Source organism: Plecotus auritus, assembly GCF_963455305.1.
Source record: "Plecotus auritus genome assembly, chromosome: 6".
In the NCBI taxonomy this organism is placed as follows: Eukaryota; Metazoa; Chordata; class Mammalia; order Chiroptera; family Vespertilionidae; genus Plecotus; species Plecotus auritus.
In genome coordinates, this window is record NC_137773.1 from 96,090,417 (window position 1) to 96,107,836 (window position 17,420).

The following is a 17,420-nucleotide window of genomic DNA, read 5'->3' on the forward strand; positions in this document are numbered from 1 at the left end:
TCAGGGTTAGTGGTTGCCAACCATATAAGGGTCAAGAGAAGATACTCAGGTTGAATCTTGACAAATGGGCTAGACCCATCAGGTAGACAGGTACAGATAAAGGATGGACTCTTGGTGTTGGGAACAGCCCATGCGAAGGCCCAGGGGTCAGAAGGAGACTTTAACAGGAAGCACAGGCAGGCCAGTGGTGAGGGACATCTGTGTCATGCAAGGGCTTGGACATCATCCTCTTCTAGACATGGAGTTTTGACACCTTTTCTTTTTCTAAGCAGCAGAACCCACTTTAAAAAATGAAATCTGCACAACCTTGATAAGTGAAATAAAGAAGTGGGATTCTCTTTAGCATAAGTGTGTATGGTCAGATAACTTGTTCCCTGAAAACCCAGCGGAGCTGTTTTGACACAACAAACTTTTGCCAAACTTTTGCTAGTGGTGCTGGCGGTATGCATGGCCCCATCTGGCTCATGTCTAGTATGTAGTGCTTGTACAGCAGTAAGGACTTGCTTCTCACAGATGAGCAATTGCAGTGGCAGCTCTGAACATTCGATCTGGGGGTGGGGGCAGTGATGTTTGGGATCATAGGAGCTTATGGGTCCTTCACAGCTTCCATGGGGTCATTATAGCTTAGGGGCTGGAAGAACCATTATAGAGAGGAGACTGGGAGGTGTCTGTTCTGTTGATGGTAATGGGGCGGCAGAGAAGTTAGATTTATTTATCTAAGGTCATATTGATGGGACACAGACTCATTCAGAGAAGACTCAATGGTGAAGGTACAGCTTGGTATCCTCCATCCAGAGCCACTGGGGGTTGGTGCCTGGGACTCATCCCAGTTATGACTCCTCACGTCTGGCCCAGCATCTGCATTTCAAAGAAGCCTCCTGATGACCCAGACCCGAGGCTGTCTGTTTCTTCAAGAGGAGCTAGGAGTCTTGAGTTTTTGTGTGAGTTATCTTGATTTTAGAACATTGGCTTGGATTTTTAAAAGACACTGTGAGGCCCACAGCAAGCAGCTCTAGGTAAATTTGGCCATGTGTTCCTGGGTTTTATGTCTGTTAGGTCTTGGTTCAGATTTTAGCTCTGCCACCTGCGCCCTCAGAGCCCTTTCCTTCACCCCCCTGAACCTCCGGTTCTAATCTGTAAAATGGCTATAACACTGGTGGTGCTGACCCCTCGATTAAATGCAGCTTTCACTAAGGTCCTCGACGCACAGTGCTTGCCTTGGGTCAGCTGTGGAGAGCTGGTCCCATTATCCAGCTGCATACAGATGTCCCATGTGTACTTGGATGAGCACAGCCAGTTCTGCCCTGAATGACACGTGACATCCTAGAAGTGACCTTGCTCTGGAAATCACACCCGCCACAGGGCTTATGGGAAAACAGGGTCAGGGCACAACACTGGGAAACTGTTAGTGACACGTTAAAGAAGGCACCTACTAAAAATGGTAGCTTCATTGTAAACATTAAATGGCTAAGAATGACATAAATACCACAGCACTTCTGGCACTTGACCTTGGAAAGACTTGTGGTTCATGTGTGGGTGTGGGAAGGTTGCAGCCAGTGGGTCACTGTGAGATGCTAGGAGGTGGTTTCCTGAAATGGGACAGACATTGTAACTCCCGATGGGGATGGCTGGTCGCTCCTGACAGTTATGACAGATTGCTCCTAACAGATGTTAAAGGCGGGCAGTTAGATTCCCACACTACTCAGTGCAATTTTCTGCTCTTGCCCAGGGCTTCTCCCACATAAGCAATCGTAAAATCCACACTGCACTCAGATGATTCCTTAGTACAGTGGTCGGCAAACTCATTAGTCAACAGAGCGGCAAACTGCGGCTCGCGAGCCGCAGTTTGCCGACCACTGCCTTAGTACATGTGTCAAGCTCAAACAGATGTGCTTTCAAAACAAATGTTAGAACAGAACTGACCATCTCTGTGGGAACATTTCAGAATGTGTGTCCCTAGGTCAGGGTGTGCGTCCATAACGTGGTCATAGATAGCACTACGCTTCCCTGTGCCAGTCTTCCTTTCCGCTTTATAGTTCCCACATCCTCATTGGAAAAACCAGTTTTTTTCATCTTTGTCGATCTGATGAGCGAAGTGGCACTGTTTGATGTTTTTCTTTAAACATCACCCAATTTGATCATCGTTTCATGTGTATAGAGGTGACTTAATTCTCTGAACCGAGTGGTCTTCGCCCATTTTCCCTTTGTCTTTCTGGTGGCTTTGGTGGGGGGCGAGGCAGTTATTTTTCCCCTCTTAAATAGGGATTGAAAACTCGCTTCCCTCAGGTGCAGCAGGATGAGAGGAAGGGAGACATGGGCTCATTCCCCTTTGTAGCTGTGGAGTAGGCATACTGATGGGAATGTCCTTCACTCTGGGAGGGCCCCGGCCTCAACACCTCTTACTTGGTCGTATCCTCAGGTGTAAAGTTGAAAGGAACTTATTTTTAACAAGAGGCCCAGTGCACGAAATTCGTGCACTGTGGGGGGGGGGGGCTGTCCCTCAGCCCAGCCTGCACCCTCTCCAATCTGGGACCCCTCGGGATCGGGCCTAAACCGGCAGTCGGATATCCCTCTCACAATCCGGGACTTCTGGCTCCCAACCGCTCACCTGCCTGCCAGCCTGATCACTCCCTAACCACTCCCCTGCCAGCTGATGGACACCTAACTGCTCCCCTGCCGGCCCGATCGCCCCCAACTGCCCTCCCTTGCCTGCCTGGTCGCCCCCAACTGCCCTCCCCTGCAGTCCTGGTCGCCCCCAACTGCCCTCCCCTGCAGTCCTGGTCACCCCCAACTGCCCTCCATTGCTGGCCCGATCGCCCCCAACTGCCCTCCTTGCTGGCCTGGTTGCCCCCAACTGCCCTCCCCTGCAGGCCTGGTCCTCCCCCCCAACTGCCCTCCCCTGCAGACCTGGTCCCCACCAACTGCCCTCCCCTGCAGGCCTGGTCCCCCCCAACTCTCCTCTCCTGCTGGCCTGGTTGCCCCTAACTGCCCTCCCCTGCCAGCTGGTCGCCCCTAACTGCCCTCCCCTGCCGGCCTGGTTCCCCCACAACTGCCCTCCCCTGCAGGCCTGGTTCCCCCGCAACTGCCCTCCCCTGTTGGCCTGATTGCCCACAACTACCCTCCTCTGACGGCCATCTTGTGGCAGCCATCTTTGACCACATGGGGGCAGCCATCTTGTGCAAGGGCGTGAGGGTCAATTTGCCTATTACCTCTTTATTATATAGGATATCCAACTTGAGTTTTGCTCTCAGCTTCCTGCCCTCCCAACCCAGGTCCCTGCGGGTCTTTATATTGTTACTTTGAGTTCTGAGTCAGGCCATCTTTCTTCAAGTGTTGGTGACTCTGGTGAACCCTTTTGTTGGCCCTTCTCTTTACCCTCTTCCCTTGAAGGCCCAGCACTAGTTCCACACTCCCCTGTCCAGCAAAACATGCTCCCTTACCCTTGGGTGGGCTGGGACCATGTCCTTCCATGGCTGTGTCCCTGTCTACATCTCCTCCACTCTCCTAGCACAGGCCCCATCCGAGGCCAGGGCTCAGGCTGTGCTGTGGAACTGGGTTCAGACACAAGCACATAGGACTGTTCTCCAGGCAGGGGAGCCAGATACAGGGCACCCCAAGCTGGCCCCTCTCTCCCAGTAGCCGTCCTTCTGTCTCCTCCACAGTGGAATGCCTGAATGTCACAGCCTAAGTACCTGGTTCCTTGGCTAACAACTCATTTTCTTTCCCATCATTTGGCAGAAGGAGCAGCTGAGCACAAAGGGCCGGCCCTTCCGAGGCATGTCTGAAGAGGAGGTGTTCACCGAGGTGGCAAACCTCTTCCGGGGCCAGGAGGACCTGCTCTCAGAGTTTGGACAGTTCCTGCCCGAAGCCAAGCGGTCCCTGGTGAGTACAGAGCACCCACCCAGCCCAGGGGCTCCTTCTCAGCCAGGGCCCCATGCCTCAGTGCAGCCCCCAGAGCCAGGCCAGGCTTGTCCAACCCCCAGGACATACTGGCTTCCCACAGGAGCCACACAGACTCCTAGGGAGGCTCCCATCACAGGCTCCACCTCCATGTCAAGCGGGAGTAGATCCTGAAGAGGGCTTCTCAGTGTGGACAGTGCCAGATGGCAAGGGCTGCTTTGGTAGGTGGAGACCAGGGGAGGGGACCTTGTATTCCTCCTGACCTTTAGTCCTGTGACAAGGACTGCAGAGCCACCTGCCTTGTAACCAGGACTCTGTGGGCAGGTGTGGGGGGCGTGGGCTGAGTCTTAGCAATGACGGGGAGGCAGAGAGCAGAAGAGGCACCTGGGACAGGGACTGTGAGGATACAGACTGAATTATTAGTCTGTCTCCCCCTTTTGTGGCCCGAGTTTTGCTGGACTGCCCTTTCCATTTCCTCTTTTTCATGAACGTAAGGTGCTTGCTTTTGTTGTTGTTAATCCTCACCCGAGGATATCTTTTCCATTGATTTTTTTTAAATATATATTTTTATTGATTTCACAGAGGAAGGGAGAGGAAGAGAGAGATAAAAACATCAATGAGAGAGAATCATTGATCGACTGCCTCCTGCACGCCCCCTACTGGGAATCAAGCTTACAACCCAGGCATGTTCTCTTGACCAGAATCAATCCTGGGACCCTTCAGTCCACAGGCCAACACCTAATCCACTGATCCAAATTGGCTAGGGCTCCATTGATTTTTAGAGAGAGTAAAAGGGAGGAACGTGGGGGTAGAGGGAGAGAAACATGGATTGGTTGCCTCTCACATGCCCCCCGACTGTAGTTGAGGGTGGAACCTGCAATCCAGTTGGTGCCCTTGACCGGAAATTGAACCCGAGACCCTTCAGTGCTTGGACTGATGCTCTAACCACAAAGCAACACCAGCCAAGGCACTTTTTTTTAATTAAAGTAAAATTCACCATTTTAGTAGTGTTTAATACATTTATATGTTGTACAGGCACTACTTCTCTCCATTTCTTGAACATTTCCATTACCCCAAAAGGAGACTCCATCCCCATTAGCAGTCACTCTGCATTTCCCTCCCCCAGTTCCTGACAACCACCAATCTGCTTTCTGCATATATGGATTTTCCTGCTCCGGACCTTTCATATAAATGGAATTATATAACATGTGGCTTTTTGTGTCACATGCTGTGGCTTCTCTCCCTCAGCATGTTTTCAAGGTTCATCCACGTTATAGCATGTGTCAGTGCATCATTCCTTTCTGTGGCTGAGTAATAGTCCATTGTAGGGATGGACTTTTTTTTTTTGTTAATCCTCACCCAAGGATAATTTTTCCATTGATTTTTTTTTTAGAGTGGGAGGGAGGGAGGGGGAGAGAGAAAGAAACATTGATGTGAGAGAGACACATCAATTGGTTGCCTCTTGGGCGTGTAAGATGTGGGAGCTGGGGATTAAACCTGGAACCCAGGTATGTGCCCTTGACTGGGAATCAAACCTGCAACCCTTTGGTGTGCAGGCCGACGCTCTACCAGGGGTCCTCAAACTTTTTAAACAGGGGGCCAGTTCACTGTCCCTCAGACCATTGGAGGGCCGGACTATAGCTTAAAAAAAAAACTGAACAAATTCCTATGCACACTGCGGGCCCGGGACGAGTCGGCTGCTAAGCAGGACAGGCAGCAGCACCCGGCGGGCCGGATAAATGTCCTTGGCGGGCCGCATGTGGCCCGCGGGCCATAGTTTGAGGACGTCTGCCCCCTGAGCCCAGCCAGGGCTGTACCATACTCTTTTTATGCTTTAGTTGACATTTGAGTCATTTCCATTTTTTGGCGATTGTGAGTAGTGGTGGTGTGCACATGTGTGTATAAGGATTTGTTTGAGTCCCTGTTTTCAATTCCTTGGGGTCTATACCTAGGAGTGGAATTGCTGAGTCTTGTTGCAACTCTGTGTTTTGGAGGAAGTGCCCAACTGTTTTCCATAAGCAGCCACACCATTTTATGTTCTCACTAGCAATTTCTCCCCATCACCAACACTTGGTAATTTCCTTTTTTTAAAAAAATATATATTTTTTATTGATTTCAGAGAGGAAGGGAGAGGGAGAGAGAGAGAGAAACATCAGTGATGAGAATGAGAGAGAATCATTGATCAGCTGCCTCCTGCGTGCCCCACACTGGGGATCAAGCCCGCAATCCAGGCATGTGCCTTGACCGGCAATCGAGCCGTGACCTCCTGGTTCATAGGTCGATGTTCAACCACTAAGCCACACGGCCAGGCTCCTTTTTTTTTTAATTATAGCCTTCATGGTTGATGTGAAATAGTATCTCATTGTGGTTTTTATTTTTATTTCCATGCTGGCTAATGATATTGAACTTTTTTTTTCATGTACTTATTGGCCATTTGTATCTTCTTTGGAGAAATGTGCGTTCAAGTCCGTTGCTCATACTTTAGTTTGTCTCTCTGTTGTTGAGTTGTAAGAGTTCTTTATATATTCTGAACACTAGATCCTTATTAGATATTTTCCTTCATTTTGCATGTTGTCTTTTTTTTTTTAGTGTCCTTTGATGCACTTAAGTTTAACGTTTGATCAAGTCCAATTACCTATTTTTTCTTTTGTTGCTCATGCTTTTAGTGTCAAATCTATTGCCAAATCTTCTGAATTCAGGAAAGCTTCTCCATGTGTTTTCTTCTAATAGTTTTAGCTGTTATATTTAGGTTGTTGATCCCTTTTGAGTTAGTATTTATATAGAGTGTGAGGTAAGGGTCCATCTTCATTCTTTTGCATGTGGAGATCCAGTCACCCCAACACCATTTGTTGAAGAAACTATTCTGTTCCCATTGAATGGTCTTGGCACCCTTGTTGAAAACCAGTTGGCCATGGTTGTATGAGTTTATTTATTGACTCTCTATTCTAATTCATTAATCTCCATGTCTTCCCTTATGCTAGCACCACACTATCCTGTTTACTGTAGCTTTGTAGTAAGTTTGAAAGCCAGAAATGTGAGTCCTCCAGTTTTGTTATTTTCTAAGAATGTTTTGGCTATTCAGGGCCCCTTGTAATTTCATAGAAATTTGAAGATCAGCTTTTCCATTTCTATGAAAAAGGCCATTGGGATCTTGATAAGGATTGCAATGAATCTTTCAACTGCTTTGGGAAGTATTGCCATCTTAACAATAGTAAGCCTTCCAATCCATGAACTTGCAGCATCTTTCCATCTATTTAAATTGTCTTTAATTTCTTTCAGCAGTGTTTTGTAGTTTTCAATGTTTCTGTCTTACACTGCCCTGGTTAAACTTATTCCTAGGTATTATTATTTTTTGATGCTAATGGAGAGGAAATTTTCTTAATTGCATTTTTGATCGTTCATTGCTAGCATATAGAAACACCACTGCTTTCTGTGTGTTGATTTTGTAACCTGTAGTTTTTCTGAATTCATTTATTAGCTTTGTTTCTGTGCATTTGCTAGGATTTTGTGTGTATCAGATCATGTCACCTGCTAATATAGTTTCCCTTCTTCCCTTTCAATTTTAATGCCTTTTTTTTTTTTTGCCTAATTGCCCTCCAGTACTGTGGTGGGAGCAAACATCTTTGTCTTGTTCATGATCTTAGAACAAAAGATTTAAGTCTTTCACCATTGAGTGTGCCGTGAGCTGTGGATTTTTCATAAATGCCCTTTATTGGATTGAGGAAGTTCCCTTCTCTTCCTAGTTTGTTGACTTCCACTTCCTCTTTTCATTTTTCCTTCCTGTCCTGATGACGACTTGGAGTATGAGCACAGAAGTCACACACACACACTTCACACTTCATCACCACCTCTCGTGGTTTCTGCTTCTGAATGAAGATCCTGTGAGGATGGTCTCAAAGGGAGGAGATCAGGGGCAGCAGGAGTCTGGGTTTGGATGCCCTGAAGACACTTGGTCCAGTCAGGCAGACTTCCAGTACGTGGGCTGGGGCTTGTCTCACGTGCCGACCCCTCTTCCCCCTGCCCATGTCACTCTCTCCAGGACACTTAGTGATATCCCTAAGCAAGGATGCCACCAGGAAATACTTCCTGATTCCAAGTTGGAGAAGCTCTGTGCCTATCAGTGCTGGAACTGCAGCCCATCCTTTCAACCTGCTTGGAGCCCAGTGCATCCTCACTGAACCCTGTGAACACAGCCTGGACCGTGGCACTTGCTTGGCCTCCTTGGGTGCTGTAGGTGGGCTTGAGCCAGTGCCTCCTGGGCCTTGTTTCCTTCCTGCCTCCTGCTTAGATGGGGACTCGACAAGCTGTTGTTCTTCAAGTGCCTTCTGCAAGGCCTGGCATGTGCTCAGTGCTCCATCTTTTCTCGGCAAAAGTCCCTCTGCTTCCTTCTGCATCCCTGGTAGTTCAAGCTGCATCCTGTCATACTCTGAAGCTCCGTCTTGCCCCCTTGTATGCTTTGTAGACCCCTTGGGTCTCATCCCCTTGGATCTGGGCCTTGCATCTCAGCCTTGGCAGCTTTTTCCTTGAATTCCATCTTCACAGGGAGATGGGCACCTGCCTTGACCAGAGATAGTGGGTGCAGTGCCTGGAGCAGCAAGGGCTCATGATTGCACACCTTGGTTTAGTCTCACTTTGTCACCTTCTTGCTGTGGGAGCCTGGCAGGTCACTTTGGGAGCCTGTAGAAAGTAACCCTCTCTTCCTGGGCCAGTTGCAAAAATCCTTAGGGAAGTGCCTGGCCAGAGTGAGCCTGGGTCTTTGCTACTGAACCACCTTGGTAGTCGGTATAGTGGGTGGAGAATGCTGTCCATTGGGGTTATGGGGGCATTGCACAAGAGACAGTAGGTAACTGATAAAATTGTCTGTCTACACTGTTTGTTCCAACTCTTAGCAATTTTTGGGCAAGGGTGGTCTTAGTTCTGATGAAATTTCTTCTTGATAATGATGATTCTTGAAGCACTGGTGGATGGCCAGTGAGTGGAGCCTCTTGTCCTCTGATGGATGTGGTCGCAGCACCCCCTGATGGGCATGACTGGAAATTTACAAAATTGGGCATAGATAAAGCCCGTCCTAAAAAATTAAGCATTTCCCCCAGAAAACTGCCTGCCCACATTTTCTTTAAATGGCATTTGTTATCAATTCAGCAGTTTTTTAGAGTATACTAGGTATTAGAGCTACCTGATATATTTAGAAAGATTGAATCAATGTTTAAATTATTAAAAACACCCATGTACTGGTACAATTTGTTATATAAAGTGATCTTTATATTATGATCCTTTATATTAATACTAGAGGTGTCCCCTCAGCCCAGCCTGCACCCTTTCCAATCTGGGACTGTCGGACATCCCTCTCACAATCCTAGACCGCTGGCTCCTAATTGCTCACCTGCCTGCCTGCCTGGTCACCCCTAACTGCCCCCCCCCCCCACCAGCCTGATCGCCCCTCACTGCCTCTGCGTGCCAGCCTGATCGCCCGCAACTGCTCCTTCCCTGCCGGCCTGGTCGCTCCTAACTGCCCTCCCCCCCGCTGGCCTGGTCACCCCTTACTGCCCCCCCTACTGGCCTGGTCACCCCCAACTGCCCCCCCTGCCAGCCTGGTCATCCCTCACAACCCTCCCACCCCCCACCCCCCACCGGCCTGGTTGTAGGCAGCCATTTGTGAGGGTGTGACAGTCAATTTGCATATTACCTCTTTATTATATAGGATTTGGATTTCTATTAAAATTTCAGGAAAAAGAAACCAAGATGAAATTTGATGTTGTCCTAATTAAACCCGACTGTTTGGCCTAGGTCAGAGTTGGCAGATGTTTTCCTGTGAAGGGCCAGGTATCTTGGGCTTTGCAGGCCAGGCATCCTGTGTTGCAAAGACAATTCTGCTACCCTTTGGTGTGTAGGCCAGCGCTCTTATCAGGAAAGTAGCCTTGGACTGTATGTCAAGTGGGTGTGCCTATGTGCTAATAAAACTTTATTTATAGAAACAGGTGAAGAAGCATGGTGACTATGGCAACCCCCAGCCAAATGGGCTTTGGGTCCATCTAGCTCAAGTGTTCATAAATTGGAACTGTTAACTAATGTTAGCTAATGTTGCCCTTAGGCTGGGCAAGCACTGGGTTTCCCCGTTGGCCCCCAATCTCTGTCCCACTCAGTGCATGTCATAGTGCCACTGCCTGTCTCCTTTAGGAATTGGTGTTTTCACCTATTCTTACATCTACAAAAAGAGATGAGAATTTTCCACCTAGTATTCTTACGAGTAACTGAATCTTTAGATGACTATTCTCCAAAGAAGTTTTCCCTTAAGGGACAAGTGTGGCCTGTAGTTAACGATAAGATTTTATTTTTATTTTTTATTTTTAAATCTTTATTGTTCAGATTATTACAATTGTTCCTCTTTTTTCCCCCATAGCTCCCCTCCACCTGGTTCCCACCCCAACCCATGCCCTTACGCCCCCCCCCCCCCCCACTGTCCTCATCCATAGGTGTATGATTTTTGTCCAGTCTCTTCCCACACCCCCCACACCTCTCACACCTCTTTCCCCTCGAGGATTGTCAGTCCACTCCCTTTCTATGCCCCTGATTCTATTATATTCACCAGATTATTCTGTTCATCAGATTTTTTTATTCACTTGATTTTTAGATTCACTTGTTGATAGATATGTATTTGTTGTTCATAATTTTTATCTTTACCTTTTTCTTCTTCTACCTCTTCTTAAAGAATACCTTTCAGCATTTCATATAATACTGGTTTGGCAGTGATGAACTCCTTTAGCTTTTTCTTATCTGTGAAGCTCTTTATCTGCCCTTCAATTCTGAATGATAGTTTTGCTGGGTAGAGTAATCTTGGTTGTAGGTTCTTGCTATTCATCACTTTGAATATTTCTTGCCACTCTTGTCTGGCCTGTATAGTTTCTGTTGAGAAATCAGCTGACAGTCGTATGGGTGCTCCCTTGTAGGTAATTAACTGTTTTTCTCTTGCTGCTTTTAATATTCTCTCCTTGTCTTTTGCTCTTGGCATTTTAATTATGATGTGTCTTGGTGTGTTCCTCTTTGGATTCCTTTTGTTTGGGGTTCTGTGCGCTTCCTGGACTTGTAAGTCTATTTCTTTCACCAGGTGGGGGAAGTTTTCAGTCATTATTTTTTCAAATAGGTTTTCAGTATCTTGCTCTCTCTCTTCTTCTGGCACCCCTATAATTCTGATGTTGGTATGCTTGAGGTTGTCCCAGAGGCTCCTTACACTATCTTCAAATTTTTTGATTCTTTTTTCTTTTTGCTTTTCCAGTTGGGTGTTTTTTGCTTCTTTGTATTTCATATCTTTGACTTGATTCTTGCGATCCTCTAGTCTACTATTGGATCTCTATATATAATTTTTAATTTCAGTCAGTGTATGCTTAGTTTCTAGTTGGTCCTTTTTCATATCCTCGAGGGTCTCACTAAATTTATCAGCCTTTTCTAGAAAATTCTTGAAAAACCTTATAACTGTGGTTTTGAACTCTATATCCAGTCATTTGCTTTCCTCCATTTCTTTCATTTGTGACCTGTTTCTTTGTCTCTGCGTTTTGGTTGTTTCCCTGAGTTGATAGAGTGGCTTTGTGCGCTAGGTGTCCTATAGGTCCCAGTGGCTCAGCCTCCCCAGTTACCTGAGGTGGACACTCTTGGTGCACCCCTTTGTGGGCTGTGTACACAGTCTTGTTGTAGTTAAGCCTTGATTGTTGTTGGTATCACTGGGAGGAATTGACCTCCAGGCTGTGTCTACGATGGGAGAACTTCTGTGCCAGAGACACCCTTATGGGGCAAGACTTGCTTCAGTGGGGCTTTGGTGCTCACTGAGTCTGCCCCCTGAGTGTGTCCCTAATGGATCTGAGGAGTTGTAATCTAGATGGTCCTACTCTGACCCCTGGGTACACTGGCTCTTGGATCTCCAAGGAGGTGCTAATTTAGCCTCTGCCTGAGGCCACCCAGCAGGAGCTATGGAAAGATCTGCAGATTCCTCTTTTTTGTTTGGGTTTTGGAGGTGCCCAGTTGAGGCCCAGCTGTGAAGCAATGCAAGCTGCTGTGGGGCCTTGGGCCTTCTTTTGGATGATCTGTGTCTTTCTGACTCAGCTACAGTTTGTTAGGTAAGTTTAGATTTCAAAGGACCAGGCCATTCATATGCAAAAGCCTCTGCGCACAGCTTGGATGGGGTGGAGTCTCAGGGCGGAGCAAACAGCAATGGCTTCCCATCAGCCCTGCCCTAAGAGGCCCCCGGGTCTCAGTGTCCCGCGGTAATCTCTGCAAGCACCTCTGAGAGAAAGCTGCCCTCGAGTTCCACCCAATGCCAGACAGTCCAGTTTCTCCCCATATGAGTCTGAGTCCCCAGAGTCTTGCCTGGAACTGGAATTCAGAGCCGTCGGGAGCTTGTGTCTTCCAGCTGATTGAAAAAGCCAGCCCCGTACTCAGTTGCCAGCCCTCTCTGTACGCGCGCCTCCGTACCTCTGCACTTTACTTCCGCAGCTCCTCTGAGTCTCAGTGTGCTTTTCTCTTCCCTTCTAGTTGTAGAATTTCCACTTAGCCAGCCTTCCTGTGGTTCTGGATGATGTCCATTTGTCTTTTAGTTGTAGTTTTTAAGTGGTTGTGCGAGGCAGCAAGTTCAGGTGTTTACCTATGCCGCCATCTTGGTTTCTCCCCATGATAAGATTTTATTACTGTCATCATAATCATTATAAAATAGTAGGTGCTCATGAAAAAATCAAGTACCAGTAAGAGTATCAAGTATGAAAAGTAAGTTTCCCTTCCTCTCCTTAGTTTCCCAGTCACTGTCCTCAAGAGTTAAGCACCCACAGTGTCTTGTATTGAGTCCCTCTAGAAATTTCCACTGCATGTGCAAACAAATGTTTATCCTTTTTTTTATTAATCCTCACCATGAGGGTATTTTTTCCATTGCTTTTCAGAGAAAGAGTAGCAGGTCGGGAGGGAGAGAATGGGAGAGAGAGGGGAGGGCCGGTGAAAACATCGATGTGAGAGTGACACATCAACTGGTTGCATCCCACACTCACCCTGACCAGGGCTGGGGAGGGAACCCGCAATCCAAATATGAGGTACTTGTCCTTGACCTCTGGAATTGAACCCGTGACCTTTTGGTGCTCAGTTCAGCGCTCTAACCATTGAGAACACTGGCTAGGGCTATCTTTTTTTTTTTTTTTTTTTTAATGGCATCCTGTTTATTCTGCTTAAATTTTTTTTTTCTTTTCTGTTTTACCTAACAATGTATCATGTACACTGGTCCCACAGATGCAGAGTCACACAGATGCAGAGCTCACTCTTACCTGGTAGATGCTGCTGTTTTGTTTGGGTGCAGCATGTCGTACTCACCCAGCCCACGCTTTGGGCCTATAGCACGTCCTTTATGTGGTGTCTCCCTGTCCAGGTCCCATGGTGGGGTAGGAATGACGTGGTGGGTGACTTTGGAGTGCCTCCCCAGCCCTGCCCACATCCTGCAGGAAAGCTGCAGTCTGTCCACTTTCCTCCACCCACTCCAGCTTTCCAGCACATTTACATAGACGCAAGTTCTGACTAGATTCTCCCAGATGCATTTTTTGCTAACACCCTATAGATACCCCACTTGGGAGAAACATCCCTAACCTGTTCATTGATGGCTGGTGTGGAGCCCGAGAGTACCAGCGATGAGCTCCCACCGAGTGCTGACATTCTCGTTCATAGGAAAGAATACGCATTGGGCTGGAAACCCACCCCCACCCCGCCCCCGCCAAGTGACCTGGAGGCTGTCAACTGCTTCCTCTTGCTGCTGGGGCTCTGTGCGTGCCAGTCCCCTCGTCTGAAGTGCTTTTCCCTTCTGGATGCACTTGAACACCAGACCCTCGTTATCAGTGGTCCACGGGTGAGCCCTACACACCTAGGCCCAGCTCCAGTGTTCACCCTATGGCCTCCCTTGCCTGTCAGGACCCAGCCTCCATCATGGCCTTCTGTGAGCCTTCTCCCAACCTCATGGTGTTTGTCTCACTGTCATGATCTGGGTACACGGGTCTCTCCCCAGTAAATGTGAGCATCTCAAGAGTTAGAATCACCTCACATGTGGACAGAGCCCCTGGCCTGTGGCAGACAGTGCTCTTTGGAGCCGGGGGCCAAGCTGAAGGCTGTTCCAGGCACTCAGACAAATGGAGAACCAGCACTGATGGGCCCGGCTGTATCCAACGCTAACCACCTCCTGTGTGTGTGTCCTTAGTTCACAGGAAATGGGCCCTGCGAAATGAACAGTGTCCAGAAGAGTGAGCACGAGAAGAACCTGGAACACAGCAAAAAGCGCTCCCGGCCCTCCCTCCTCCGTCCTGTGTCAGCACCGGCCAAGGTAATTGCCAGCCCTGGGTGTGGATATACATGTGTGTGGGCACACGGCAGCCTTGCCTTCTCTGTACATGAGCTGGGGAGCAACATTCACAGTCCCCAAGCAAGCAGGCCTGGGGCAGGAGGCTGAGTCTGGGCCCTGGTCTGGCTTGAAATGCACTGGCTGTGGGGCCTTGGGAAGTCAGCTTACCTCCAAGGGTGCTGCTCATCTGTTTCCCTGGATCACAAGATTGCTGTGAGGAGTGTCACCTCCTCCTTGAGAAACCGATTAATGCTCATTCTGCTCCTTGTCACCATCATGGCTCTGACGGGCAGGGCCCCAGGTACAGTTGTGCAGGTCGGTCCCTGCACTGGGTGCCCCGCTGAGGGATGGAAGGGGTTGAGGTCTAGCTCCTCATGCACTCATCACCTGTGATAGTGATTTTCTCATTCCATCATTGTTTGTGCATCTACTAGGTGACTTTCTACTGTGAGGAAGGACTTCTCTTTACCCCATTTATTTAGTTACCTATGTCACTATGAACTCCGGGTTATAATCTGTAACTACTAGTTTATCTTGATGCCCAAACTGTCCCAAAATTGGTCAGTGCGGCCCTTTCGGGCTGGCTCCTGTGTCCCCTTGACATGTTTCTATCATTCTTCAGGCATCGGAAGATGGTTTTGTGGCCTCAAGAGTGCAGCCAAGTTTAGGTCCTAGTCAAGCTTAGAGACAAAAGTCTTCCAGAGACTTAAAACCTGGGCCTCTGTGGGATCCCACCAGTGCTGTCCTTTTCCTGTACCTTTCCCATCACGGCCATGGCTCACAGGATAAAACAGGCAGGGAGGGGTTTCTGATATTGTATCCAGGGGCATAGCCACCTTGCTATTTCAACTTCATGATGTTTCTGCCTGTTATCAAAAGCCCTAAGCTGTCGAGACTTAGATCCCAGATTATGGGTGGGGCAGTCCTGTGACCTTCACCTTTCACTAGGCCGTGGAGGTGAGTGGTTCTGAGATGGTCATCCACAGGGGTCCTGGGCAGACCTCATCTAGCACCCAGTGACAGTTTCTGTCAGAAGAACCCAGTGCTGGCCGTGCTGGCTCTGACAAAGTCGTATGCATAGAGCACTGACCGCAAGAATTTCTCTCCACAGAAGAAAATGAAGCTGCGTGGTACCAAAGACCTGTCCATCGCTGCTGTGGGGAAGTATGGGACTCTGCAAGAGTTCTCCTTCTTTGACAAGGTGACTGGTGGGACTCAGGTGTGCAGAGCGGGAGCTTCAGGGAAGGGAGCAGGGGGAGGAGGGGAGCTCTTGAGTGGGTCTGGGAGGAGGGCCTGGCACCAGCTTTCACAGTGGAAGGGAGTATGGGCCATCATTGAACAGATGGCAGGTGGTGCACTGTAGGCGTCAGAGCTCAGGGCCGAGCTGGATTTGAGGACACACATCTGCCACACCCCAGCTGTGTGACTTCTAAAGCAGAACTCATGCTGGGGCTCCCATGGGGTCAGTGGCCTGAACCAGCAAGATGTCCTGTGCTATCTGAACTGTGAATACTCAAGGAGAGCGTTGCCATGCAGACCACGGCCAGTCACTTTAGAGCAAGCCCATGTTGGTGACTTCGTGTACCTAGTGATGGCTAAGCCAAGTAGGCACAGGGGCCAGGGTTGGGCCCAGCCCGCAAAGCCTCCTGACGTACTCTCCCTGCAGGTGCGCAGGGTCCTGAAGAGCCAGGAGGTCTATGAGAACTTTCTTCGCTGCATCGCACTTTTCAACCAGGAGCTCGTGTCCGGCTCCGAGCTCCTCCAGCTCGTCAGCCCGTTTTTAGGGTGAGCAACACTGCGCCAGGCTCTCCACAAGTTTTGCTTCTGTAAACTGTCCGCCTTTCTTTGGGCTATTGTTTTGAAAGATGATAGGTACTTTTTTTGATACTGTCTTTAAATAGAAATTGTTGTGGAGATTGTCATAGATTCACCGGCAGTAGTAAGAAAGAACACAGATCCTAGGACTGGTTCCCCCCATGGGAACATCTGAAGTCAGCACCACAACCAGGATGGTGACACTCAGGCAACCCACCCATCTGTGCAGGTTTCCCTATTTCTAGTTTGCGCGAGCGTGCGTGCGTGCGTGCGTGCGTGTGTGTGTGTGTGTGTGTGTGTGTGCGTGCGCGTACAGTTCTATCACCTGGGAAGGGAGTGCGTCTCACTACAGTCACGATACTCAGTGGCTCCAGAACCACAAGGGTCCTGTGCTGACCTTTGATACCCAAGCCTGTGTCCCTCTTGCTTCCTGCTCCAGTCCCCGCCACAGGCCCCTGGCAACCATCTCTGTGCTCCATCTCTAACACCTACACAACAAAAGTGTTATATAAATGGAATCAGGATCAGCTTTTTCCACCCACATAAAACCCTGGAGATTCTCTCAATGTAGGCTTTTAAATTCTAACAATCAGAAATTGCAGGAAGAATGAAAGACTGACTAGCATCCAGCCACTCAAAGAGAAACACAGCTCTAGCACATCCTGTTCAGTGTGTGGGTGGCAGTGTGTAAGAAACAGGGTAAGAAACAGTGTAGCCCCAGGCTCGGGCAGCAGCTGGGAAGGTGGGGATGTTCTAGGACAGCGGTTGCCAACCTTTCGGACCTCCCAGACCACCGGTTGGCAACCGCTGTTCTAGGAGGTAGACACGAACGCACGGTTCGTACACAGTGAGCTTTAGGAAAGGGGGTTCGCCAGGTCCCAGCATTGCCTCCCCCTCACCAGCCCTGTCATGTTGGGCAGCTTTCTTAGCCAGTCTGACCTCAGTTTCGGAAAGCTCCATGTGGGCTCTGTGCATAAGACCCTTCAAATAGAATCCATAATATGGCGAGTGTGCATTATATATAACTGTATTTGTGACCTATTTAGCCCCAAAGAAAACCCCAGGGGCGGAGCCTGCCTGGCTGTTACGGCAGGATCACTGTGCCAACTGTCATAGTGACTGCGCTCGTGCAGTTGGCTTTGACACTCATTTAAACATAAATCCAGGTGACATTGAGGTGGATTGCACGAAAACCTTCCCATCAACGTGCATGGCGGTTACATTATGACTTATGAGAATGTATCCATAGAGGGTGTTCCTAGGAAGGTCTCCCCCCTGGGGGAGAAAGACTCTGGAACAGAGCTTGGCAGACTGATCTTTGAGGGCCAGGGCTAGGACTACCCAACTCTGG

General features: G+C 48.8%; 1 protein-coding gene across 2 annotated transcripts in view; it reads left to right on the plus strand.

Annotated features, from left to right (window-relative positions):
• SIN3B (SIN3 transcription regulator family member B) overlaps nt 1-17,420 on the plus strand; it is a 43,698-nt gene that overhangs the window by 8,990 nt on the left and 17,288 nt on the right. For both annotated transcript variants that reach the window (XM_080673151.1, XM_080673152.1), the window contains exons 5-8: nt 3,739-3,882; nt 14,114-14,236; nt 15,366-15,455; nt 15,921-16,039. In XM_080673151.1, the coding sequence (XP_080529277.1) occupies nt 3,739-3,882; nt 14,114-14,236; nt 15,366-15,455; nt 15,921-16,039 (476 nt within the window). The remainder of the gene's footprint in view (nt 1-3,738; nt 3,883-14,113; nt 14,237-15,365; nt 15,456-15,920; nt 16,040-17,420) is intronic.